Source organism: Pogona vitticeps, chromosome 3, assembly GCF_051106095.1.
Source record: "Pogona vitticeps strain Pit_001003342236 chromosome 3, PviZW2.1, whole genome shotgun sequence".
NCBI classification, from domain to species: domain Eukaryota; kingdom Metazoa; phylum Chordata; class Lepidosauria; order Squamata; family Agamidae; genus Pogona; species Pogona vitticeps.
In genome coordinates, this window is record NC_135785.1 from 172196438 (window position 1) to 172222711 (window position 26274).

The 26274-nt window shown below is 40.4% G+C and overlaps 1 protein-coding gene across 3 annotated transcripts in view; it reads right to left on the minus strand.

Annotated features, from left to right (window-relative positions):
• Window positions 1-26274, minus strand: part of NPAS2 (neuronal PAS domain protein 2) — a 77526-nt gene that overhangs the window by 6727 nt on the left and 44525 nt on the right. For 2 of the 3 annotated variants that reach the window (XM_072994492.2, XM_020805625.3), the window contains exons 8-17: window positions 25896-26014; window positions 24283-24365; window positions 20500-20606; window positions 18699-18846; window positions 14388-14469; window positions 12252-12393; window positions 10011-10117; window positions 8320-8466; window positions 3850-4047; window positions 683-864 (exon numbers count right to left, since the gene is read on the minus strand). In XM_072994492.2, coding sequence (XP_072850593.2) covers window positions 683-864; window positions 3850-4047; window positions 8320-8466; window positions 10011-10117; window positions 12252-12393; window positions 14388-14469; window positions 18699-18846; window positions 20500-20606; window positions 24283-24365; window positions 25896-26014 — 1315 coding nt within the window. The remainder of the gene's footprint in view (window positions 1-682; window positions 865-3849; window positions 4048-8319; window positions 8467-10010; window positions 10118-12251; window positions 12394-14387; window positions 14470-18698; window positions 18847-20499; window positions 20607-24282; window positions 24366-25895; window positions 26015-26274) is intronic. The other variant, XM_078390304.1, reaches the window with a different exon arrangement.

Consider the following 26274-nt stretch of genomic DNA (forward strand, 5'->3'; position numbering starts at 1 on the left):
AGCAAAGTTACCTGAAGATCTTCTCCTGCAGGTCTTAAGGAAATGACAGACAGAGAGAGGTATGTATTTTTTGGGTCACAAGCTGTTTAGGGATTCAGAGGTAAGCACCAACCTTAAACCCAGAGAGCAATGACCAGGAATGAGAAATTTCCAGAGGTCTGGAATTCTCATCCCTGGACCTTAGAGGACCGGACCATTCCCACGATTCCCCCATCCTGAATAAGTGTTTTCTAACAGAAATGGGTTGTTGCTGGGGGGAGAGCAGTTTCAAACCAAGGAAGCCCCTTGTGTCATTTAGTGGCCAACATTGTTTTTAATTTGTTTTTTTTTTAATGGTGTGGGAGACCCAAGGGTGCTGGGGGGCTGCTGTCAATGCCCTTGAGTGGCACAATGAGATTTTCTGAGCAGAAGAAAAGGTTTGAAAAAATTAAATTGGGGAGGAGGCTTGTAGGATTGGCTCAAAGGGTCCAAGGATGATGGGAGGCTGCATTTGGGTCCCAGGAGCCTGAGTGTGGCTCACAGGTTGTCTGTTACCCACCTCACTTTAGAGGCAATGTAACCTTGACACACCTTTCGACATCTAGTAATCACAACAATTCATTGTTCATATTTGAATAACAATTGCTTCTAGATTTTTCTAAATGCCCACACATATCCCACCAATTCATTATAATTCTTTTACCTCAACTGCCGGTCATGACCAAAATCTGGAGTATTATGCTGGTGGTTGCTATCCTGTAGAATGGCAGGAGATGGAGCTATACTCAAAGACTGTGGGAGGACAGAGGTGTTGCCTAATTGTAAACTGCTGGAAGAATGACAACCCTCCTGCATCCCTTGAGAAGTTCTCGCTGAGTTCTTGTCCTACAACAAATAAAACATTTTGTGTTTATTGCACAAGTATAACAGAAGGGGGGGGAGTTGAAAGTTTTCACAAAATTACTAGACCCATACTGTATTTAGTTATCCTATCTTTTCTTAGGGGATAGTTTTAAGAAATGTTCCTATTAGATTTTAAGATAAGGATTATTTCCTAAAAGCATAGAATGGTAAGACTCTGGGGACTGGTTTGTTTTTCTAGAGTGGTGGGTTGGACAAGTAAAGCAAAAACATAAATCCACATAAAACTTGTTGGAAAGAATGAAAGGACATGACATCCAAAAGACAGAATTTCAACTGAATCATAGACTGCAATCGTTGCGATAAGAGTTAAGCATTATTACATAGGATACTATTTGCCCCAAAGTGTTCTTTATAGCTGTTTTATGGAAACAAACAATTCCATTGGATTGTCCTTATGATCCAATGTACAGTAATTGTAAGTGGGGTGTGTCCATATGTCACAGACTGGAGGTTTATGACTTATTTTGGAGTCACTTTTTCTATCTACCTGCCAGGACAATTGTTCCATTGCTTTTTATTAAACATGTAGGATGCTTGACTCAGATAGCTCTCATCAGCACATTTGCTAATCAGGACATCTTTCCAGAAGATGTACCTCCCTCAGCAGTATGTATTGTTTTTCCTTCTGTCTCATTATGCTGGTGTGGCACAGTAGTTAAAGGTATGAGCTGGGAAGTCCTCCTTCAGACCTAATCTCAGCCATTGACACACTGGGTAACCATCCAAACCTCTGTTCTGTTGCATCTGTAATGGGGGAACAGCAACTTTGACCTAATGTACAGGATGATTGGAAGGATTACTGAGGTGCTGTATATGAAGCCTTTGAATGTGCACGTATAGACATTAAAATTCTAAGACATTATCTTCTAGTGTTCTGGTGGGAAGAGAATTGTGCCTAAGTAATTTGTAGGAATGCAGTCAGTCACCTTGTGACAAGAGTGGCTTGTGACCACAGCTGGTGGACATCTCTCCACAAAATGTAAGAATAGCCATCTCTGCCTAATGAGAGCCTTTTCGTCCTGATCAAAAGATCTCCCTGCATACAATATTATTATACTGTGGTGCCCCGCTTAATGATTACCCCATTTAATGATGAAATTGCTTCACAATGTGTTTTTTGCGATCGCTATTGCGATCGCAAAATGATGATTGAATGGGGGGAAACTGCTTCATGATGATCGGTTCCCTGCTTCAGGAACTGGTTTTTTGCTTTACGACAATCAGAAAACAGCTGATCGTCGGGTTTCAAAATAGCTCCCTGCTGTGCTTAGGACGGATTCCTCGCATTACAGGCACCAGAAAATGGCCGCCCTATGGAGGAACTTCGCTGGACGCTGAGGTATTTCGCCCATTGGAATGCAATGAGCCGTTTTCAATGCATTTCAATGGGCTTTTTACTTTTGCTTGACGACTATTTTGTTCTACACAAATTTCGCTGGAACAGATTATCCTCGTCAAGCAAAGCACCACTGTAATGGGAAGAAAGACACTTCTAAGAGAACATTTACTCAAATCCTGTTGCTTAGCATAGTAAATTGCATTATAGGAGGTCCACCAAATCAGTGGGTATTTTGTGAGTCAACTCTTCCATAAGTTCCATTGATTCAAATGGTCCTTCTCTACCTGCAACATGCTTTAGCATAGCAAGTCGCAGTTAGAACAGGTCCATTTGAATTAATGGAAATTATTGAAGAGGTTGACACACTAAATCCCTGCTGACTCAATGAACTCTTGTGCAACTTGCTACACTAAGCTACAGGTTTTCAGCCTTTAACGGCCAGCAATTGCTGCCAGATCGGCAAAAGCATTCCAGATCTCGGCAGCCATGCTCCCAGTACTACGGCTCCCAAAGGTTCCCTCAGGTTGAAAGGAGCTTCAAAACTCGAAGAGGAGAGGAATAGGAAGTTTCAGTTCAATTTGGTACTACCATCATGGACTGATGATAGCATCCTAGTTGCATCAAAAGGTTTTCAGCCACTAAAATCTTAGTTCAGTGATCTACCTTCTTCTGTTCTGATAGTAATGTCAAAAGCATGCAACCGAACTTATTAAACAAATAAAAGTGCTGAAATTGGTTTAAGAACTGTTTGGTCAAAAACTAAGACTGGAACTGCTCCTTCACAAATATGTGGAGAAAATGGTATATACTGCAAGTGAGCTGCAAACAGGTGCAAGACTGCTTGTAACACATGGCCATGTTTAATCCGGTGTGAGCCAGCATGCACACTGCTGCCGTCAGCATGTTGGGGATAGGGGCACAACATTACATGATGGGAATGTTATGTCCCTCTCTCACACCCCTCTTTTATATATTTTTTTAAAAGGATTTAATGTACATCTTTGGATGTACAATTTAATTATAGGTTTCAAAAAATAAATCACACATCCACAGATGTAAACAAAGATGCAAGAGAGGAAAGAAGAAAGAAAAAACAGCAGTGGAAGGAGAGTGAGGGGGGTCATGAATGGCGGGGGAGGTGGATAGAGGTGAACACAGCTTTGGATCTTGAACTCCCTGGAGGTTGTACAAAGTGCCTCCCAAATAGCATGGGGCTCCTTCTGCTTTATCTTAAGTACTCACCTTTAATAAGTTAAAGATAACCTTGAAAACATGCATAAGCAAGGGAGACAGTTAAGGGGCTGACAGACAACTGGCAGGAAAACAGGGGAGGTCCAGTATTGCCCCAAACTGCAGCGTATCTTTAAAAGACAGAGCAGAAAAGAACCAGATCGGGGACTGTGTTAAACTGCAGTAGGACTTGATATTGTGAAATACGACAGGAGTCACTGCAGATTCAACCCATATTTTCCCAACAGTGTAGTTGCAGCCCGAGGGGTAGGCAAATCTGCTTTTACAATTATCTTTTAATCAATTAAACAATATCTGCATATTTTGTTTCCCCAATAATTTCTCTATATGGAAGCTTCACATTTCTAGGTGCTGACCTGGCTAGATAGGACATTCTCTTCTCTTAACAGTTGACGGTCTGCTGCCTGAGAAGGTACAACTTGCCCTTGAAGGTGAGGTCTTGAAACAACTTCTTGTTGCTGTTGCTGCTGCAAACCATCCACTGACTTCCCCTGAGTTCCTGTCTGCAGCAGATTGCTAAAACTTGGAGGTGCTGCTGGCTGTTGTAAAAACATCTAGAAGATCAAAAGGGTGGTGGTGGGATTGTTTAGGGTTTTTTGGTGGGTTAACATCTTCTTGGTAGGCAAATAAGGCAATAAATACACAAACCATTTCAAGTTATCACATCTTGAATAGTATCAGTGTGGCAGTGGCAGGGCTTAGTTTGATCCAGTTTATGTGATTGTAGAAAATGATTGTAATACTAGGATTTGGAGTAGAAAAAGGGCCCATATGTATGTAGTACATTTCTAATACAACCACCTTCAGCATATCTAGAATTAGCAGGAAAGACTAAGAATGCCCAAGGCATAGCACTTCCCAGTTTCTGAATTAAACACTGGATAATAAAAAAATCTTTTGCTCTTTGAATATTACAGAAAATGGGTCAAGGCTGATTTGTTGCCTGAGGTTGAAATACAATGGTCTAAATTTGAGATGGGCACAAACCTCAGTTCGGAGGTTTGTGCTGGTTCATCGGTATGGCACCACAGGTGCCATGTGTTCCTTTCCCCCATGCCCACCCCTGATTGGCTCTACTCACCAGCTGCTCTTCTCCTGCTCTTTGCATGATTGTCCAGTTGCAGCAAGAGCTTGTGCTTCCCTCCTCTGCCTCCTTTGGCAGCTGCTCACTTAAAGGCAGGGATCTCTGCCATGCCTCCTTGTCTGAGTGGGTGGCTGCTGGGGGAGGCAGAGGAGGAAAACACAAGCTCTTGCTCCAATTGGACAATCACACAAAGAACAGGAGAAGAGCAGTGCACACCAGCTCATGAGAGGGGGAAGGGAATGTAAGGCACTAGTTGTGTCATGCCGATGGACCCACATGAGCCTCCAAACCAAGAATCATACCCATCTTTAGTCTAAATCCATCAATGGAATTGACATGTGTTGTTGCACCAATTTCCCATTGATTCAATACCCAGAATCCTGTTGGTGCCATGCAGCTGAAAGAAGAAATTACATAAGTTGTATGTGTTATCTTTCCAGCTGTCGATTGTGTTGTTCAGACATGCCCAGGTTGTAGAGTTAGTCACAGGACAGCTTGCTTGCAAAATATGAAAAGCGCTTACATGATTAGTATGCGGTACAGTGGGGTCTTGACTTAAGAACGGCTTGAGTTAAGAACATTTTGACTTAAGAACCACTCTCATAGGAAAATATTGACTTGACTTACATACTTAGATTTGAGTTAAGAACTGAAAAAACCCACGTGGGAGACAGGGAAAGTGCAAAATGTGAACTTTCAGTTAACTGTTGGCCAGTGAAAAGGGTGCCTGTCTGCTTCCTCACTCCTCCCAGCGTTTAGAGAGTGGATTGGGAGACAGTCTTCAGACTGCCTGGTACTGTCCTGCCTGGACTGTATTTTCCCTGCCTTCCCTGAACCTTTCTTGACCTAAGAAAAAAAGAAACAAAATATCCCCCTCTAGTGATCAAAGGCGGAATAGCAGCTTCTCATTAGTTTCTATGGACGGAAAAGAGCAGATACGGATCAAATGGTTTTCAATGCATTCCTATGGGAAATGCAGATTTGACCTGAGAACTTTTTGACTTGAGAACCACCTTCCAATACGGATTAAGTTCTCAAGTCAAGACCCCACTGTATTTTGTGACAGGATCAGGCCAATGAATTAATCTAATTAGGACTACCTACTGGATTTAAGCTATAGATGCAAATAAAACCTTACACCATCTGTTTAAGGACTGATATTGATTTTTGAAACTAAAATTCAGTTTTCAAGAACAGAACCCATTCTTCAGCTCTTTCACTTAACAATCTCCATCTTGTTGTTTATGGAAAAGCAGTTTCAGGAAGGAGGAACTGTAGTGCGTGGTTAATATCAAGTTCTTTTGACCATCTTTTTCCTGGTCCTCCCTAGCTAATCCCCCCCTCCCGGTGAGGTTCCCTCTGTATGTTACATGTACCTTTAACATAATTTTATATACACCAATGAAAGTGAAGGGGCATCAAAATGGTTACCAAAAATTGAAGTAAAGAAGTAAGTAAGTAAGAAAGTTAGTTCTGACATTATGTCTCTATAAAAGGCATTTCAGTTGTAATAACTATATCTAGGCTTGACCAGATCACTAAACACCAAGTGAACTCTGCATAAACCAGAAAGTGCACATATGTGGCATGAGAAGTTATGTTATGACATGAGAAGCGTCATTGCTAACAACTTCTAATTGACAGTCTTGTTAGTTTTCTCAAGAAAGAAACAAAAGACATAGAAGCATAAGATGTCACATATCTGGAAACAGACAGCATCACTTTAGAAAGACAGTAAGTGAAAAACTCTCTTTCACATGCCCTTTAGAAAACAGACATTTTAACCATGTGTGCTCATCAAACAGAAAGAACTCATCGCCCACAGCAGTTGTTTTTAAAAGGTGTCACAAGGAAAAGAGACAAGCTGAATTGACAGCAATGAAGCTTTTCCTGCAGAAAATACCTTGGCTATGAATTACTGTTGTATGCTTATTGTCTTTTTAAGGTGATTCAAAGACCACCCAAATAAATGCAAGAACAGATCCACTTGTCACAGATCTATCCTACCACTAAACAGAAAAAATGGGAAATATATCTGGAAGAAAGCCTCTCACTTCTGGAACAAAGAAAGTGTCAAGACTGCTGTATGCAGGCAGTAGTCCCTCAAAACGTGATCTATACATGGAAATCTGATTCTCATTGAGAATTGCTCACAATTGTCCAAAATTCTGCACCATCTGCTGACACTCAGCGTCTATGCCCCTGTAACTCTGGTGAGATTGAATCTATCTCCCATGTGTTACTTCACTGTGCTTTTTATTCTAACATTCGAGAAGTCCATGTTGACCCTTACATAAGGGCATTTCCTGGACGATCAGAGGCACACTACACACAGCTTTTGCTGACAGGGCGATGCCCTGGCAGATATATTGGGCTTAATTCCGATATGCTGACAAAAGTTGCTAAGTTCTGTGCTGCTGCAATAAAAATCCGTGAAGGAAAGGTTCCACCTAAAGTGCAGTTATAGAATCTGTAAATTGGTGTACACCAATTAATGATCACACAGGCTATATGAGCTTTAAAATAACAAATCTGGCATTCTATGCAAGCTGTAATAGCCCATAGATAAGGCCTATGATAGGGAGGTAAGAGATATCTAGTAAGATGTATATATGTATATAGATGCTTTTAGTGCTTTTGTGTTTTTAGTGTTTTTAATGCTTTTATATTGTTCTTATGTTCTTATGTATCTTACTTTTGCTGGTCAATGACCGCAATAAACATTTATTATTATTATTCTGCACCATAAATTGTGCTTAATAATATCATTGGCAGAGATAGACTGCTGGTAATCCTTTGATTTTTGGGGGCTCTCATGACTCACCTGCAATCACTCTCGTTGTGCATGAGTCAGGTGAGCCCTAGGATGAAAGGAAGAACTTTTTAATTGCTAGCTGTCTCTCTGCCAGACTGTGCTACCAGTCTGGAACAGCAGACTAGTGGCAGTTAAAGGGTTTCTGGTTCAGTTCTGAGGCTTTCCTGACTTGCCTGCACTGAGGTTGATTGCAGATGAGTTATAGTGTTGGGAAATTGTATGCGTTTACAATGTATATAGCAGACATTGTTTTGGGCAGAGGTCAGTTTCCAGTAAGGATGATCATTAACCTGCTTTGGTATCTAAGATAATTTCCTGTCTCTGGGTAATTTGCATTAACTTCATGTGTATTTAAAAATGTTATCTGTCTATGTTTACCCTGCTCTGTATTCAGGAATGTTTACCCTGATTGTGTATTTAGGATTTATCTGTCTCTGTTTACCTCTGTTTACCATGCCTGTGTATTCAGGATATTAACTGCCTCTGTTGAGAATAGTTTCTGATTAACTTGTTCAAATGCAGATCCCGATAATAAACGGGGGTGAGGAAACCAGGGAGAGAGCTCTCACTGAACAGCATGCTAGAGAGCACGCTGTTTAGTTCATCCGGATCCCGCCCTGAAACATACACCTGAGCGCTTGTCTCCTTTCTCCTTGCTGGTCAAGAGGGGAGGGAGGCTTCATCTGCAGATCCCGAGACAAGCTTCATCTGCAAGACCCCTACTTCCCCTCATCTTGCAGATCCCAACATTATAGGTGAGTTATGTGAACCCCAAAATTAAAGGTAAAACTCTTTAATTCCCAGCAATATCCCCCTGCTGGTAATGTCACCATTATACAGATGTAATTTGCTCTACAAGAGTATGGCAGCTGGATCAAAGTAATTTGTGTGAAAAAAATATATACTTTGGAGTATTCTTCTTCTAACCTGTATGTTGGAATCCTGCACCAGACAGAGTTGTTGTTGGATTTTCTGCAGCTCCTCCTGCTGCCACTGAATATTGGCTTGCAGTAGGCGAGTCCGCTGCTCCAGTTGGTCCTTGATGGTTTGGAACATGCTAAAATGATCTGAGAGCTTGAACAAAAAAATAAAATAAAAAATAAAATAAAGAGCTATGTTCCTTTACTGCTAAGTATAGTAACTATTGTATAAGCTGTCCTAGATTACTTGTATGCAAAATAACAGGAATTGGCATGCTTTAGTACACATGCTTTCCCCTTGGGGCACTATGGAACCTTTTCTGTTCACTACAAAAGGGAGACATCTTCACCGGAGTTTTGGTTCTTAAAATGTAACATTTTCCCCCTCTAGGATATTATTGTTTTTGTTACATTATTAGTCATTAGAATGCTTAAACCAAATATGCATTCTATCTTCTCAACTACAACAGCCATTCTTCATCATAAAAGAACAGTGTTATCACTACACTCAAATGATCCTCAGATTGGGTTAGAATTTCTTGGCTTGATTTGGAATTCACCTCAAGCTATCCCCCTGTGAACTAATGAATAGCTAGAATATACATGTTTTCTTTAAATCTCTGTTTTGCACTTTGACTTCATAATAGATCAAGAGTGCAAAAGAGTTTGATCGCTTCTGCCACCAATGAACCCTTTATCCACCATCCAGTTTATTTCCCCTTAATTTTATGGCAGCACAGGTGGCGGTGTGGTCAGGGATCACAGTGCAAACCACCCTTCTCCTGTATCACCAGCAAAACTAGTGCTGGCTTGGGGATTCTGGGAATATAAATTTTAAAAGGGGTTTCCAGCTCTTACAAGAAAGACATTGACTAGCTGGAACAAATTTTAGCATATTTCAGGAATGTCATTTCCTTCTGAGGTTTATGTAAATAAAATGTTCCTATGCTTTCAGGGGTTTTTAAAAATGTGTTTATTTATTAATTAAATGCATGTATCATCCAGATGGGGAGTTACTTTGGGGTGATTTACAATCATGAAACCAAGTTATTACATAATGTAGCAGCCAAAACATTAAGATAGCTAGTTTCAGTATAAAAAAATTAATGCTTTAGAAAGGTAGCCATAGAAACAATAATAAAAGCAACAAATCAAAGTTTAAATGGCATGCCTGCTGAAAGGTCTTAGCTTGGGTTCTAAAAGTATATAAGGATAAGGAGGATGCCAGGCAGATTTCCCTGGCCAGGGCATTCTACAGACTAATGTCCCCTGCAGAGAAAATTCTTTCGCCAATATTTACCAATCATAATAATATGAGCAGCAGCACCCTTAAAAAAAAGACTCCAATAACTGATTATCTTAAACAGCCACTCTCAACTTCTTCTTCCTTTTTTTACCACAGCCATAAATGCAATATGAAATATAGGCCGAATTAGGATTGTACATGTTGCATAATGAATATTATAAAGTGGCATGTGAAGAATTGTTTCCAGTCTGTGGCCCTCTTCAAATGTGCCACCCCCTCCCCTTCACAGGAAGACTTATATGGCCCTTGTTGAAATGGCTGATCTTAATTAACAATGTTTTTCATCTCACTGAGGGCTAAACTAAAGCCTTCTCTTTCTTTGGTACACATTAGTCTTATGGAATTTCTATGAATGCTTCTGCCCACTTGGCTGATGAACTTTGTATCCTTACCTGAGCAGTGGCAGGCTGGCTGGATCTCTGCATTGTTAAGTCTTGCTCTACTACAGGGGAGGTTCTTTGCAAGGAGGGAGACTCTGGGAAAGGCTTTGTTGTTGTGGCTGTCAAGGATTGAGTACAATCGGTTTAGTAAATCATTGCCATTTAAAGCAGATTTATTACAGCTGTTACTATATATGGAAAGACTGAATCACAGCAATATCTATGAATATTGCTCTATGAAGACCCTTCATGGGCATCCACCCTTCTTGGACGCACACCTTAATGTGGTGAGAGGGTCTGGGTGTGTCAGAGAAGCCGGGATCAATGCCACCAGGAGGCAAGACCCCATTATGAGCCTGGGACTCCTAGCAGGGTCACCAAGGTGAAATGTTCACAGCTGGGGCACCAGACTAAGATGCATCCACCCTCTTCAGCAGAAGAGAATGGATAGTTCCAATGGTGATGGAGGCTGAGAAGCTTCTGAAGGGCATTTATTGGGCAGTAGCAGCAGCTCAAAGTGATGATATTTCACAAACAACAGCAGTGATAGTTAAGCTAACTTTTGTTAGTACAGCGCAGAAGAAGGCAATGGTAAACTACGGCTGAACTTTTCTTGCCATGAAAACCCCATGAGACAGTCTAAAATTAAGCCATAGATAATGCTGGAAGATGAGACTCTCAGAAGACTGCAACTCAGAAGGGCAGCAATGAAGAAATCAGAAGAAATCAAGTGTGAGGATGTGTCGAGACCAAGGCCAAAATCATCCACACCATTGCATTTCCATTTATGTATGTATGTGAAAGTTGGGTGATGAAAAAGCTGAGGGGAAAAATTTGATTTGTTTGAATTATGGTGCTGGAGGAGAACTTTGTGGATACCTTGGACTGCCAGAAAGATGAATAAGTAGGTTCGAGACCAAATCAAGCCTGAACTATCTCTGGAGGCAAAAGATGAAATGGAGGCTGTCATACTTTAGGCACATAATGAGAAGGTAAGATTATTTGGGAAAAACATTAATGCTGGGAAGGGTTGGAGTCAGCAGGAAAAGAGGAAGACCAGATATGAGATGTATTAACTTTCTAAAGGAACCCACAGGCTAAAAAGAGCTGAACAGGACTTGATGAGGACAGGACATTTTGGTGATAGCGCATTCATAGGGCTGCTATAAGTTGGAGGCAACTTGACAACATGTAATAACAATCTATAGAAGGACCAAATCACAGCAATATCTATGAAGGAAGCCTGCAACAGAACAAATATACCACAAATAACTAAAAACAAAATTAGATGGAGGGGGAAAGCCCCTCACAATATGGGCTTTCTCCCCACTGCATGTATGCGTAATCCCGCCTGCAGTTCTTTGAATTTGTTACAGTGCAAATGCATTATTACTGAACCCATCACAAGAGGATTCTCTAAGGTCACACTATTTACTTTAGTGCTGAACTGAAATCAAGAGTTACTCATGCGTAAATGTCCTCCTGTTACTTCTGAGATGTGCTGGGATCAAAAAAAGGACATGGCCGTGTAGAGAACTGCACGTACAAGCACAGTTTAGTTTGCTGCTTTCAGGGTATCAGTTTGGATTGCTTTGCATTTCCACTTGTAAAACTGAACACCAGCTTCGTCTTGGTTGTATGACAGGAACACATACAGAACAGTAGAGTTCTGAGTACTTGTACTGCTTCCCTCAACTGTACAGGCATCTTCTTTAAATAATGTCAGGGAAACAGCCATTGTTAGTCAATCTTAAGAAAACCAGCTAAGACTCTCGTGATACCTTAAAAACAAGCAAAGCTTTATTTGCCATAAGCTTTATGTACCTATTTCATCAGATACCCAGATCCATTAAGTGGGTGAAGTTGGCAGCAGACCACAAAAACATATGCCAAATAAAATTTGCTAGTTTTTAAGATCCCCAAAGCCCATTTATTGGTTTTGTTTCTTGAAATGGCCGTCTTCAAGCCATGGCTGCTAAAAGACCTGAAGAACACAGCTCTCTAAAGTCTTGGAGAAAAAGACATAAAGCATCATCATTCCCCTGTAATCTGTGAGGCTTTCCATTCACTAAGCACAAGGATTACAGTTGTGCACACACTACCTTTTTAAATATTCAATATCTTTTCAAGAATTGTCCATCCCTGCTTTGTGTCTAGTAGAATAAATTAGGAAGCTACTGGTTGTCTAAGCTAGAGGACACTAAGCTAGAGGCATGCCCAAGGACACTAGTATTAATACAAATAGCAACTTACTTGCTGTGCTGGATAAGGATGTAGGCAGAGATTTGTGTGAGCCTTGAGAAGACACAGAAAGTGTGCGACCTGTGTTGAGAATCGGCACACCTAATTCAAGTGTGTTAAAGTGCTGTTGGGAATCCAAATCCGAGCCACTGTCCTTAAAAACAGAGTTAACAAAATTCTATTATTTTAGATATATTTTTGACCATATCAAACCTACGCTTGCCTAGGATTCAATACCTCATTACTGTATATTTAACTTCCATCTTTTTGGCTGGGATAATAACCAGAGATTACAACAAGAGTGGAAGGAGAATTTAAACCCCTTCTGTCCTGCTAAGATCCTGAGGGAAATCCCTTCTCTGAAGGTACAGTTTGCATTCATTGGTACCCCAGGAATTCAGTGGATGGAAAAAGAGTTACAGTCCCTCTCTATACTTGCTCTGACTCCAGCCCCCCCCCACCAGCTGATGAAATTGACATTTTTAAAACCTTGGGTGTTTTTTTTTTTTAAATGCTAAAACGTTATAGCTGGTTTTGGCCCCTTATATCTGTACTTCTGAGCAACAGAAGCATCAAACAGATTTCTGTAAAACCACTCTTAAAAGTCTTACTTATTAACTTCACTAAGCACTGTGAATATAGATCAGAAGAACTCATTACTTAGATACAGCTAACACATAATCTGTTTTAATAGGCAGGAAGCCATGCACCAAGGAATAAGCTCAGGCCAATACCACAAGAACTTCAAAAGGAGTAATTCTTAATGCCTGGCTTATGAGGTATCTGTGCTTCACGGCCTGCTTCTTCCCACATGCTTTGGCATAAAATGTACATTTTATTTCCACTTTTTTTTCAACCAATAAATACTGTGGGACAACCAAGAATGCAGGCAGAGTTTGCTTTTCTGTTGCCTAACTTAACTGGCTCTTCAAAACTCACTTGTAAGGATTGTGCATTTTTCTAGTTGTAGCAACTTTTAGAAGAGAATATTAACAGACTGAGAGGGGAAGAAATTGCATATAATCCAGATATGCAACCATGTACACGGGACAGTATTAGATGCAAAATCCCACTAACTGGATATATTAACTCTTCTGAAGAGTTTTTAGGACTGTAGCTGAAGAAACCACTGCTAGCTACCTCTTCTCCCTTTATTTTATAGCAGGAATGGGCAAGCTCTGTGAATTTATTTATTGATCTATCTATCTATCGTCTATCTATCTGTCTATCTATACCCCGCCTATCTGGTCAGATGACCACTCTAGGCGGCTTCCAGCATACATAACATCTAGTAATCAATTTTCTGGCTCCAGGACTCTCAGGAATTGAATCAATCCCCTCCACATGAAATTGGAAGTGATTGGAAAGACAGTTCTGATTTGAAATGAAAATCACTTTTAATTTTCAAAGGCAACAACTAAAAATTAGCCTTGCTTTGGAGGAATTACAAAATTTACTATATCATAGAACACAGTAGGAAAATCCTGTCTGAAAAGTTATACCCATGTAAATGTGCTGGGCATTACACCTGGCAACAAAGAATTGCACTGTTCAGTTGTGCAATTCAACACATGTCCCCAGTGTGGCCAGTTGCACAATGCACCAGTGGAAGTGCTTCATGGATAGTACTTCCACCTCAGTGCTATTGTAGTCGTAATTACACAACAGGATTTCGCTCAATGTCTGTTTTTTCCTTCACAAGCCACAGTTCCACTATATCCATCATTTCTTAAAATCTGTTCTGAAAAGCATAATAGTAATGTCTCTCTAACCACATCTTAAGAAATGGGATATGCCATGTAAAGACTAATTTCTCATGGAACCATATTTTTATTTATTTATTTATTTATTTATTTATTTATTTATTTATTTATTTATTTATTTATTTATTTATTTATTTATTTATTTATACCCCGCCCCTCTAGACCATGTCTACTTGGGGCGGCTTACAACATAAAATAAATCAATATAAAAATATAGAATCATAAAAATACAATTGCAATATTAATTAAGACAATTAATTTAAGAAAGAAGTACCAAGATGGGATAGAATAAGAAAAGAAAAGAGAGAGAGAGAGAGAGAGAAGACATTATGTGTATACTTTGTGGTTCCTAATGTATGTGCCAATTAAAACAGAACTAGCCTACCTTTAGCACGGAAGAGATGATCTCTGAAGGTGTGTCTTCCAGTATCAAATTCTGTTGCCTTTCCACTCGAACATCTGCATAACTGATTAAACATTATCATTTTCCATGGAGAACACCACCATTCTACTATTCTGAAAGTGCTATTATAAGATGACGACTTCCTGCTGTGGAATAGCTGTGGATTTCCAGCTTTGATAAGGGGATGGACTTAATGCTTCTTGGGGTACCTTCCAGTTTTACAATTCTGTATTTTCATGGTTCTGTGTAACTCGGTTTATCTATCCCTCAAACTGCTGTGCAACTAAAATCAACAGACCAAGTAATTTTAAAGTGTATAGTAATGCAATTGATTGTACTTTATGGTTAGCTTCTATTCATTATCGTTGTGTTAGCAAAAGAAAAAGACATTTTATTTCAAATAAATACATATACGATTATAGCTAAATTTCACAGAAATGGCTGAAACTATATGTACTTATAAAAGATTACAGCATACAAATTGCGTGCTTGCAGTCGTATGCCATGGGTGCACATGCTACAGACCCTTTGTTGTCTGTATGTCCACATCCCAAGTGCACATAATAAAAACAGAATATAATGTTGCACATTATATTCTGCCTCTCAGCTGGACAGGATTTTAATCTCAGTACTTTCCTTTAGAGTCCAGTTAGCATTCTAGTACAGATTTAATAGCTGGAGTTTTACTGGTGTTCACACAAGTTTGTGTAATGTATTGTGGCTAATTATGGCTTACTGATGAATTGTTGTGGTAGATATAGGTTGCATAATCAAGCATGTGATGAAGTAAGTAAACAAGAAGTGCCTCTACACCTTGTCAATTAGCTACAATTGGCTGCAGCAAGTTATGCAAACCTTACATTAACACCAATAGAATTCTGATCTATATTTGTAATAAAATACTAATTTTACTATATATATATATATATATATATACAGTGGTGCCTCGCATAGCGAGGTTAATCCGTTCCGGATTAACCTTCGCTATGCTGAAGCATCGTTGAACGGGGCAGGGAATTCCATTGGAACGCATTAAACATGGTTTAATGCGTTCCAAATGGGCCGAATACTCACCGTTCAGCGATGCTTCTTAATGGCTGGCAGCCATTTTCGCGCCCTCCCCTCACTTAACGAGGGCGCGAAAACGCTGCGCGCGGCCATTTTGGGCCATTTCCGGGCTTCCGCCAGCCATTTTGGCCGCTGAACAGCTGGTCGTCGGGCTGATTTTGCCCTATCAAAAAACATTGAGCGATCGCATTAGCGATCCCAAAAAAGGGATCGCTATGCGATTTCGTCGTTGTACGGTGCGCTCGTTAAGCGAGGCACCACTGTATATGAGCTAAATCCAACTGTAAATCCCAACTAAAGCAACAATGGAATTTGAAATAAATGGAATGCACGTGGCTTGTGACTAGAGATGGGCATGAATTGCTGAAAAAACAATTCATGCCAGTCAATTTCTCAGCCAAACAGGTGTTCTAGCGGTTCCCAGCCCCACCAACTCTGGCAAGTGCCCAATCAGAGGCATCACCCCAACTTCCCTACTCTACCTCATCCAGGTACCGCCAAACACCTTCGGCTGAAAAATGGACTGGCAAGAACTGCTGGTTCAGGAATTTGTACCCATCTCTACTTGTGACTAACAAGTCCAATTCATTAAATTGGGTCTTCTCTAGTTGGGACTAATATTACATTTAGTCCTATGATTTTTAGAATGTATCTTTAAAAATCAAGACAAATGTACACTTCTGGATAATCAATGCAGTCAATGTAATCAGTCTGTATACCAACCAAATAGATATTTCCTATTATAGCCAATGTGTGCAAAATCATAGTTTATATATACATCACTTTCAAATTAAATTAACTATTTTTGCTTTTAAAAAAATCCGGAGAGGAAATTTAGTTTACTGAAGTAAAAGCAACAAAGAAGCTGGTGGCATTTGAAAGACAAATATGATTTATCTGGCATAATCTTTTGTGAACTGTAAATGCATGGAGTATAGTTTCAGTGTACAGACACTAGTACACATGGGAGTTGTGTATGTCTGAAATTTAACAGAATAGCAACAGGTACCTCCCACATCTCCTCATTGCTGTCACACTAGTGCGTTACACACTTTCCAAGTAGTCCTAGGCACCTCCACCTAAACTTAGCCACCTCTTTCTTACTGTTGTTAGGTTATGTGTTAGTCCATGAACAAGTACCCCCAAATCTTTCCAAAGCATTTGCAGTTGCCCTTTTTATTGTGTCTCCCAGCCACAGCCTCTTTGCTCCAGCTGGTATTTATATTTGATTTGGTTGTTGGGTGAAACCCTTTTAGTGAAAACACTGCCTTTTTCTTCTGGTACTGCATAGCCTGCTTGATTTGGGTGCAACTGTCACTATTTCTGTGCTGCTAAATATCTTTACTTAGTTACACTTAAAAATAAATAACAAGGAGAGCTTTACTCAGGAGCAAATAAAAAGGGATTTATTTGAGAAATACAGGTAAACAAAAGGAAGGAAATCTGGACGTTGAGTCATGACAACTGGACTTCTTTCTTGTTGGGTTGAAACGTTTTGCTACTCATCCGAGTAGCTTCTTCAGTCTGAGAAGAGTTGGTAGGAGATCCTTGATATATCTTCCGCACTGGTTTCACTTTCCCCTGGTCTGAATAGGCTTGTTAGTGGAGGATATATCACGGATCTCCTACCGGTTCTCCTCAGACTGAAGAAACTACTTGGATGAGTAGCAAAACGTTTCAAAGCAATAAGAAAGAAGCCCAGTTGCCATGACTCAACTTCCAGATAACCTCATCTGGATGAGAATCTTCACAGATATAAAAGGAAGGGAAGGGTGATTTATGAGATACAGTATAGAATACGGTATATATTCCTCTATAGTTTAAAACACACTTTCCTATAAACTACTCTCCTATATCCAAAAGCTCCAGATCAACTAATTCCACAGACTCTACACAACACACTCTCTCTAAGACTGCCTTTTCCTTATTACCTCAGGATGGAATCTCTCACTAACTCCCTCTGCCTAACTGCCACTTCTCATCACATTTCAGACACAACAACCAATCAGTATCCAGCCCTGCTCTCAATATTCTACACCCATCTGCCAATCATTCTAGCTAGTCAGACTGGCTGGAATCACCACAGTACCAGCATGGTGATCGTCTTAACAGGGGTTGTTAAGGGTCACTGGACAGTCAGTGGGTGGTGACAGGCACACCGAAGCATAAATAAATCTAGAGGTACAGTTGGGGAGAAGTCCTTATCTAAACAAGGTAACAGAGACGAGTTTGGCTTAGAGCTATGTGTAGTTGGAATCAGAGGGCTGGGAAGAATGGGAAAAGAAAAATTTAGGATCAGGAATTTATACACTTGTGTATTTCCACTGTTGTATTTCCAAAAGAAGGGGGGAAGCCAATGTTTGGGTTAATATAAAGTTATAGCTCAGGTTATATCCTACCAAAGTGAAGAAAATGAGACCACAAATCACCTTCTCATCACTTAAAACACTGGCACATGAATGCACCATTCTTGAACAAAGGAGAGAAATTTGGGGCGTATCCTAAGTATATCATATCTTGCCAGTAATGTCTCACAACATTTCATACAGGGCAGAGGCCAGTCTCTATGTCAAAGAATAAACGGACGTAAAGTCATAGTAACATTTGAAAACTAGTTGGAGAACACTGCTGTCTCCATGGGCACTCTGCAATGACAATCACCTAAAATCAATAAACAAACAAACACTTTCACACATGCAAAGACATTACAGACGGTGTGATCACAGGAGGAAATATACTGCATTTTGGACCACTTGTGGAGCAGTCCGGTGCAATTTACTTCCTAGTTTGTAGTAGAATGTTGGATTTAATTAAAATAAACAATGAGTGGCTTAATCCAATATTTGCTAGAAGATGGTTGTAATATAAAAGGAGCCACCTAACCAAACAGGAAACTATGGCTGTAGTTCTGTACAGTGATATCTCGCAAGATGAAAATAATTCATTCCGTGAGTCATTTCATATTGTGAAAATTTCATCTTGCGAAGCGCGGTTTCCCATAGGAATGCATTGAAATCTAATTAATGTGTTCCTATTCGTCTTGCGAAGCATGGCCATAGAAAAATGTGTCTTGCGAGTCACCAAAAAAAATCGCAAAACACTTTCGTCTTGCGAGTTTTTCATTGTGCAAGGCATTCGTTTTGCGAGGCATCACTGTTTATTCATGTTTTGCACTGCAGACCCCAATGGTTGGCAGATCAGCAATGTTATTTAATTTCCTCATACCTCACTACTGTGTGGGTACATACGATGAATTCAGGCTTGGAGTTCCACTGGTGGTAGGTGATATAGTAATGTGTTTGCAGCCAGATCCACTGCTGTCCTTTGGTCAGAAACCGATAGCAGCAAGACTTCCCTTTGCCAAACTGCATCACTATTTGTGGGAAGAAAAATGCAAGTGTTTTTTTTTTCAGATGACAAACATCTTTAAACATTATTCTTGTAGGTTTCCTAATGACCTCTAAATTTCTCTAAGGGAACAAGACTTCCCTTTCTGAATGTGGAGAAGCGTACATTCCATTCAGTGGTATAAACATACAAGGATCTCAAGCCATAGCTGTGGTTTGTTTGCATGTGACTAATGGCTTCATATCACAGAAGATATTAGGCATATTCATCAAGCACACCAGGAAGCAGTTGACCATCATAATGTTTACTTGTGCACCTCCATCACCAGCATGAGTTCCTCATCTGGAGTAGGGCAATAAAATGAGAGGAACACTGGTTGCTGCAAATACTTGGCAGGACATCTGAAGGCCATTGTTTATTTAATTCCTAGTACAGAAGTGTGCCTTTAATTTCCTTAGTATTACAGAAGCAAATGAAACAAATATACCGAATAACAAAGGGGAATTATCTGCTCCAAAAGATCTAAAACCTTTGAAATTGCATTGACAGCGTCAGCACCACACAGGTGATGAAATGTGTTAAGGATATATGGGCTTGTTTTATCCCAGGTTCCATCACTCAGTCATGGCCTCACAGATCAGGCTTTTCTTGTATTCTTGAAAGGTCAAAATACATTTTAATCAACACCATCCTTCTGAAGAACACAACCATTATTAATGGTCAAGCAATGTGGTTTGAGTTTATATTAATTCCGTGCTTCAACTTTACATTATGCAAAACTCAAATACCATGAAATGTATACATGACTTTGAAAGCTTTGTCTCTGAGACTTCATATCCATTTAACAGCTAGGCAATAAATCAGAATGTAGCTGCAATTAGCCTGAATGACAAAAGTAGATAGCTTCAATTAACTACTTTGGAATAGCATTTTAAAAATTCAATAATATAGACATTTGGGTGACAAAAATTATGTAAATCTTCATTAAAGATGGTTCGGATTCACTGACAGATTTACTAATATTACCACTTCACAGCAGAATTTTTCCTCCTATTTTTGCTATTACTCAGAGAAACAAACATTCCACCGAATCTCCATGGTAATGGAGAATACAATACTCCAGGGACGGGGACTTGCAAGTTGCGACTCGCTGTTGAGTCTGACTTGTCGCACTGGTCATTTTTGGGGAAGACTGAGACTCGACTCACAACTTGGACCCATTTTTCTGCGCTGTGTTGTCAAGTCTCTATTAGGCACGGGCCTCCCTACCTGCTCCTGCTCCTGTCACCATCATTGCCACTATCCTCAGAAACCGCAGGCCAGATTTCCCTTCCAGGGGCCAGCTGCTGCCTCTGCCCATGCACCCACCACCCAGCTGACAGGCTGGTGCATGCGCACAGGCAGGAGCCTGCTCTGAGATGGGACATTGACCTATCTCTGCGCATGTGCATGTGCCCACCCAACATTCCTTCCATGCACACTGCCTCTGTGTAGGCACCAGCCTATCAGCTGGGCGGTGCATGCTTAGTCTGAGTCTTTAGATCAGAGTCCTGAGTCCAAGTCTCAAGTCATTTGCCCCAGTGGGATGGGCAAATGACTCAGGTTTTGGACTCAAGGCTTGGGACTCAGACCCAAAAACTTGGACCCAAAGACTTGCCAACATCTCTCCAATACTTACAATGTTCATGGCACCGTGCCAAGAGCTGTAGGTCATCTATGTGATAGTAATCATATCCAGAAGTACCCAGCACTTCAAAAGGCAAATATCCTATGATTGGTGGTGCTCTGTATCAAGATAAAACACCAATAATCTTATTAGGCAATTAAAAATAACACCAGCAGTGTATGAGACTTCAGTTGCTCCCCCATCCCCTTTCAACAGGCTTGAAATTTAACTCTTTAACAATCAAAAAACTAAGAGTGAGCAGAAAGAAAGTCTCTTGTGCACCTTCCCAGTATAGCTTACCTGTTTCTTTGTGTGTGTGTGTGTGTGTTTGTGTTCGCACATCTTAAAAGAAATGAGAGAAACCAGAAGGAAAGAACAAAAGGTGAAAAATAAAGCAGTTAACTTTACAGAGTGACAGGGCTGATGATTTTGTTAGTAGCTGTGAGAAGAATGGGCAGGCCGTGAAATATGCTTCACAGAAGAAGTAAACAATCTGTTTTAGAGGAGTTTTTGTTGTCCCCCCTTCCCGTTAACTGAGCTACAAGACTTAAGATGAAAGGCAATGTGGTAGAGCAACAGCATATAGTTGCACAGAGCACTGCTATAGTGGCCTGGTGCGGGTGAGAGGAAGGACGTTTTCAGGTGGTCATGCCACAGCAAGACAACTCTTAGGATGTGACTATATTAATAAATAATGTGGAAAATGCTCTGGGATTGGGATGGTCTGGTTTGCATTACTTTCCACTAACTATATGATGTACAAGTCAACAGAATCAATCCAGACGCCCGTCTCCTCTCCAATCCATACTTTCCCCCTCTGCCACTGGGGCTTCTTTTTTTTTAAGAATTGAACGCATTTGCATCAGTTCAGATGACATGACTACTTGAATCAATTGAATTTGCAACCAGTAGCTGGCTCTCCCAACTTCCTAGTTTTAGGTGTGTGTGTGGGGGGGGGAGAGGAAGTAAAGGGGCACTTCTGGATGTGACAGTTCCCCCAACCAAGCACCTATTTGTCTCCAAAACATTTATTTATGTATTTATGTATGTATGTATTTATTTATTTGTAAAAGCTTGATGCCAGCATTGGTGCCCTTGTTTGCAACTTGTTAAGTTAGCTCTACTGTCACCCTGCCACCTGCAAATCTGGACAATTTCAATAGAACCAAATTAAGAAAGTTCTAACAAAAGCAAATTGGCAATTTCCTCTGCTTTCCCTGCTGTGTGATCTGTTAAAGTAAATTCACCCAGGGAAACCCAACTTCCTAAGCATGCGTTCACAGTGGATTGCTTTGCATTTTTTCTGCTATGTAGTTGCACCCTTAAAAACTGTAAATGACAGTAAGTGGAAAGAGTATCAGATGTTTCTTTTCTGACAAACCAAACCAATACACTGGTATAGATTCATGTTCATAGACCTGGCTCTGCTACTGCCATTTACTTTAGCCCTTGCAAGTGTGTCTAGTACCACCCAGTTTGGCTTCGTAATTTCTCTCTATATTGCGTACTATAATCTGAATGATGTTAGCTAATTTTTCTGGTATTTGGTCATGTAGCCCAGCACAGTAGGAACGTGGTGGCGCTGTGGGCTAAACCGCAGAAGCCTGTGCTGCAAGGTCAGAAGACCAAGCAGTCGTAAGATCGAATCCACACGACGAACGCCCATTGCTTGTCCCAGCTCCCGCCAACCTAGCGGTTCGAAAGCATGCAAATGCGAGTAGATTAATAGGCACCACCTCGGTGGGAAGGTAACAGCATTCCATGTCTAAGTCGCACTGGCCATGTGACCACGGAAGATTGTCTTCGGACAAAACGCTGGCTCTATGGCTTGGAAATGGGGATGAGCACCGCCCCCTAGAGTCGAACACAACTGGACAAAAATTGTCAAGGGGAACCTTTACCTTTACCTAGCCCAGCACAACACACGGTTTGCATGGGTTCAAGCCCTGGCATCCTTATATTACAGGGCTGGGGAAAAGACATTTGTCTGAAGCTCCTGGGAGCTGCTGCCAGGCACGGTACTGGGCAGCTCCTTTCCATTTACCCATGTTCCCTTCCTGTAATGAGGTATTCTATGAAGAACCCTGGTATCCCTTTTTTGCAAAGAGAAAAGATGCAAGCAAGATTAAAAGAATCCTCAGGGCTTCACAGGAACAAGCTGCAAGGGGTCAGTCTTGTGCAGTTGATTCCACTGGGAGGTCTCATGCCCTGAGCAGACACATCCATTATGTCATTAAGATGGTGTACAGATTGTTCCTGTGAAAGAACAGGAACAGCTTCCCTGTTAGAGCTGTAGTGGTGCTTCACTTGCTTCAGGGGCTGACACGTCAGCAGATATAAAACAGCTCTGAGCTTTTCTTTATTTTTATTTTTACAGAACTAGTAATTTAGAGCAAAGAGTCAATTTAGCAAAAGTACTAAACAATTCCCCCCCCTTGCTATTTCTCTATTTTGAATCACCAAAAATCCCCATAACTATTTCCCTCCACCTCCTTCAGTAGACGTAGGTACATGCTTATAAGAATAAACATGTAAGGGTTTAGGGGAACCAGAAAAATGAATTTCATCCTCTGGACTTTTCTGTGTGCCTCTGGGGGCATGGGAATAGCTTTCAACCCCTGGAGACAGCCTCTTCCCTATCTTCTGGTTGGGGTCACTTCAAAGACAACCTGAGGTCAAGAGGACTTTGAAGAAGAGCCTAGAATTCAGACCTTATTTTTTTTAATATCAAAATAATCATCAACTAGTTTTAGATGTAAGTTAGGAAGTTAGGGGAACAAAGGAAGTGTCTCCTCAGAATTGCTAATTTTGATCTCCTTGGGAGCTGGTGCCAGCCTATCATAATTTCAGGTTCTGCTGCCATCCAGCCACTCACCAGACGAACAAGCCCTGCAGAAAATGAAGGCTTCTCCTGCTTGACTGAAACCTTACTTCACTTTAAAATGGCACTCAATGTGCACTAGGTTAAAGCAGTTATGCATAGGAAGAGTCAGCTACTCCCTCAAATATCCAAGTACCAAGTCATTTAGTGTTTTATAGGTTAATATGCTACACTTTGAACTCGTGTAGCATATTAGCAATCAGTGTAAATCTTCAGGGCCATATGGCCTCAGAAAAGTATTGCTTCTAGCACTTACTGCAGCATCCATGTTATCTTCAAGGGCAGCTCCACAGTAAAACCAGCACATAAATTACTATAGTCATGCTGTCTCTTCTCCCTTCCCTGCCCTTTATCCTATGGCAACTCAGCCCCTTATCCTTTTTTGGGGAGGGGTTAGACACCTCCCTTTCCAATCTGGTACAGCAGGGTTGTTGGCACCTCTGTTGCCACAAGCGTGAGCAATGTGTAGGCACAGTGACCTCCCATATGTTGTGTGGTGGTGGTACTTCACTTCTCACTTCAGGCAGTACAAAAGCTTGGGCTGTTCTTTCCCTTTGTAAGTCTTAGCTATGGCTAGTTGAAAGCTTTTCAAATTATGATTTGGAGATTATCTGATTCCTCAGCCACAGTACATATCAGAGACGCATGGCAAACTACAGTTCAAAGAATGAACCAAACACTTCCAAACTTCTGCAGTGACAGTGGAAGAAGCACTTGTATCCAAAATAATGTGTCTAGGTAGCTTACAGAATTTGTATATCCTTAATATTTATGAAAATGAATGTTGACAAATACATCTTGGATTTGAGAAGAGCAACAATAATGACCACCACCGAATCAGTTTGCCAAAACTTGTTTCATAACAGCAGCAAACAGTTAGACAAACCACTGAGCATATTATTCTCTTCACCAACCTGTGATCCAGAAACAAAAATTTCCATTCCAGACTGTGTCTTGAAGTAAATTCCTCTAAAGGTTCTTCCACTATGCACATTTCCTGTATTAGAATTAAATTCTTTTAGTTCAAGCAGTACCGTTACCTCCATTTTACCTGCATATCAATTCCATTTGATTTATTAGTTTCAACTGATGTGCAGTGTATTATTTTGGAAGATGAAATAACAGTTTATAGCCACCGTAAAAGATTAAACATTGTTTGTATTCTTTACATAATACTTATTACTTACATAAAATTATACAGCTGTTGGTAATAAGGGATACAGTTTATGTTTTAACAGTCACACGGAACTATTGGACATGTTACACATGCTAGAGCAATACCTAGCAAATCAACTCTTACTATTAAGCAAACTCCATACATTCAGCTGAAATTAAAAGAATTTACCTAACACAGAAATTGACATAAGTTATGTTGGAAGTTTCTAGATCTGTCAGGTAAGGGCAGAAAGATAGAAGCTAATCACAGCAATTATAATTCCATTGGCCTAAATCTAATTGTTAATCTCAAGTAATTCCACGGAATCAGCTGGAACTTGTTAAGTCAACCTTTATGAAAGATCCAAGGGCTGAAATCTTGTTGCTTAGTGTAGCAAATCTATGGAGATAATCTAGTCAAGCTTCCTGCTCAGAGCTGGATGCAACTGCACTATGACTGAAATCCAGCAGTAAGTCACAACTAGAGTACGCTCACTGAATCAGTGGGGATTTGATGAATCAACTCTTATACATTTAATTGAATTAAAAGAATCTACTTTAGTTGCAACTTACTATGTCAAAGTAAGTTACAACTAGACTAGGCCTATTTGAATCAATGGAACTTACAGCAGAGCTGACTCATTAAATCCCCATTGATTCAATGGTCCTACTCTAATACGATTTACTATACTAAACAACAGGATTTCAGCTATTGGTTTAACGGGTTTACTCTGTTTGGGACTAACAATTGGATACAGGCTTTAGAAAGCACTCCTAAATATCACAACTGCAACAGAAGTTGCTGTCCATGGTTCACAAACTGAGGTGGAGATTGTGTCAGCCACAATTTCAAGGTGAGATACCTTTTCTGCTTGAACCCTAGTTGCTTATGTTCCATGGAAAGGCTTTTGTGAGGAGGTGCCATTGGGTCTAGTATGCAATATGCAACAGCCCATTTATTCCATTAAACTACAGAGCATTCCTGTTTCCTTCCATACACTTACAAATATATTGGATAAATACCAAATTGATTGGATGACAATCCAGCTGATGTATACATGGAAAGAGCCAGTTTCAGAAAGATACTGCTAACATCATCTGCAGCTTGACTACCTGGGAAGGTGTCCCTAAAGAGTAACTTGGAAAATGGCCCACATTCACTCACAAGGCCTCTAGGTGCACCTCGCTGCAGATCTTTATATCACCCCAAAACTAAGTTACAGGACCAGGTATACTGGAAAGCCCTTGTTTTTTTCTATGAACAGACTTCACCTACCCCTTGCCTCAGACATGGTTGGAAGTGGGGAGACACTCACTAGAAGAGCTAATATTATTGCTAAGACTTAACAGACTCTAAGACATACACACTTGCCTTTAAAAACTGAGGCGTTGCCAGCCGAACAGTAGCAACAAAGCAGACTTGTTTTCCTAGTGGTGTTCTGTAACCTCTTGGAACAGCACCATCAAAGCCATTATAAGAGGATATAGGCACTGGATAAGAAAATTACAAGACAAAGAGTGCCTCTTAGCATATTTACTCCCACTGACTATTTCATACACATGAAATGCACTAATACTAGATACACCTCAGAGGTATGTCTGAACATGCTTTTCTCGTTATGTAGGTATACATCTTGTACAGATTTATTTCAAACTTAAATTATCTGCATTAGAAATAAATTCACAACTTAAGGCACAGCCAGAAAAGATAGTAAATGACACACCGGCCAAAATTCTGTTACCTGTGTACT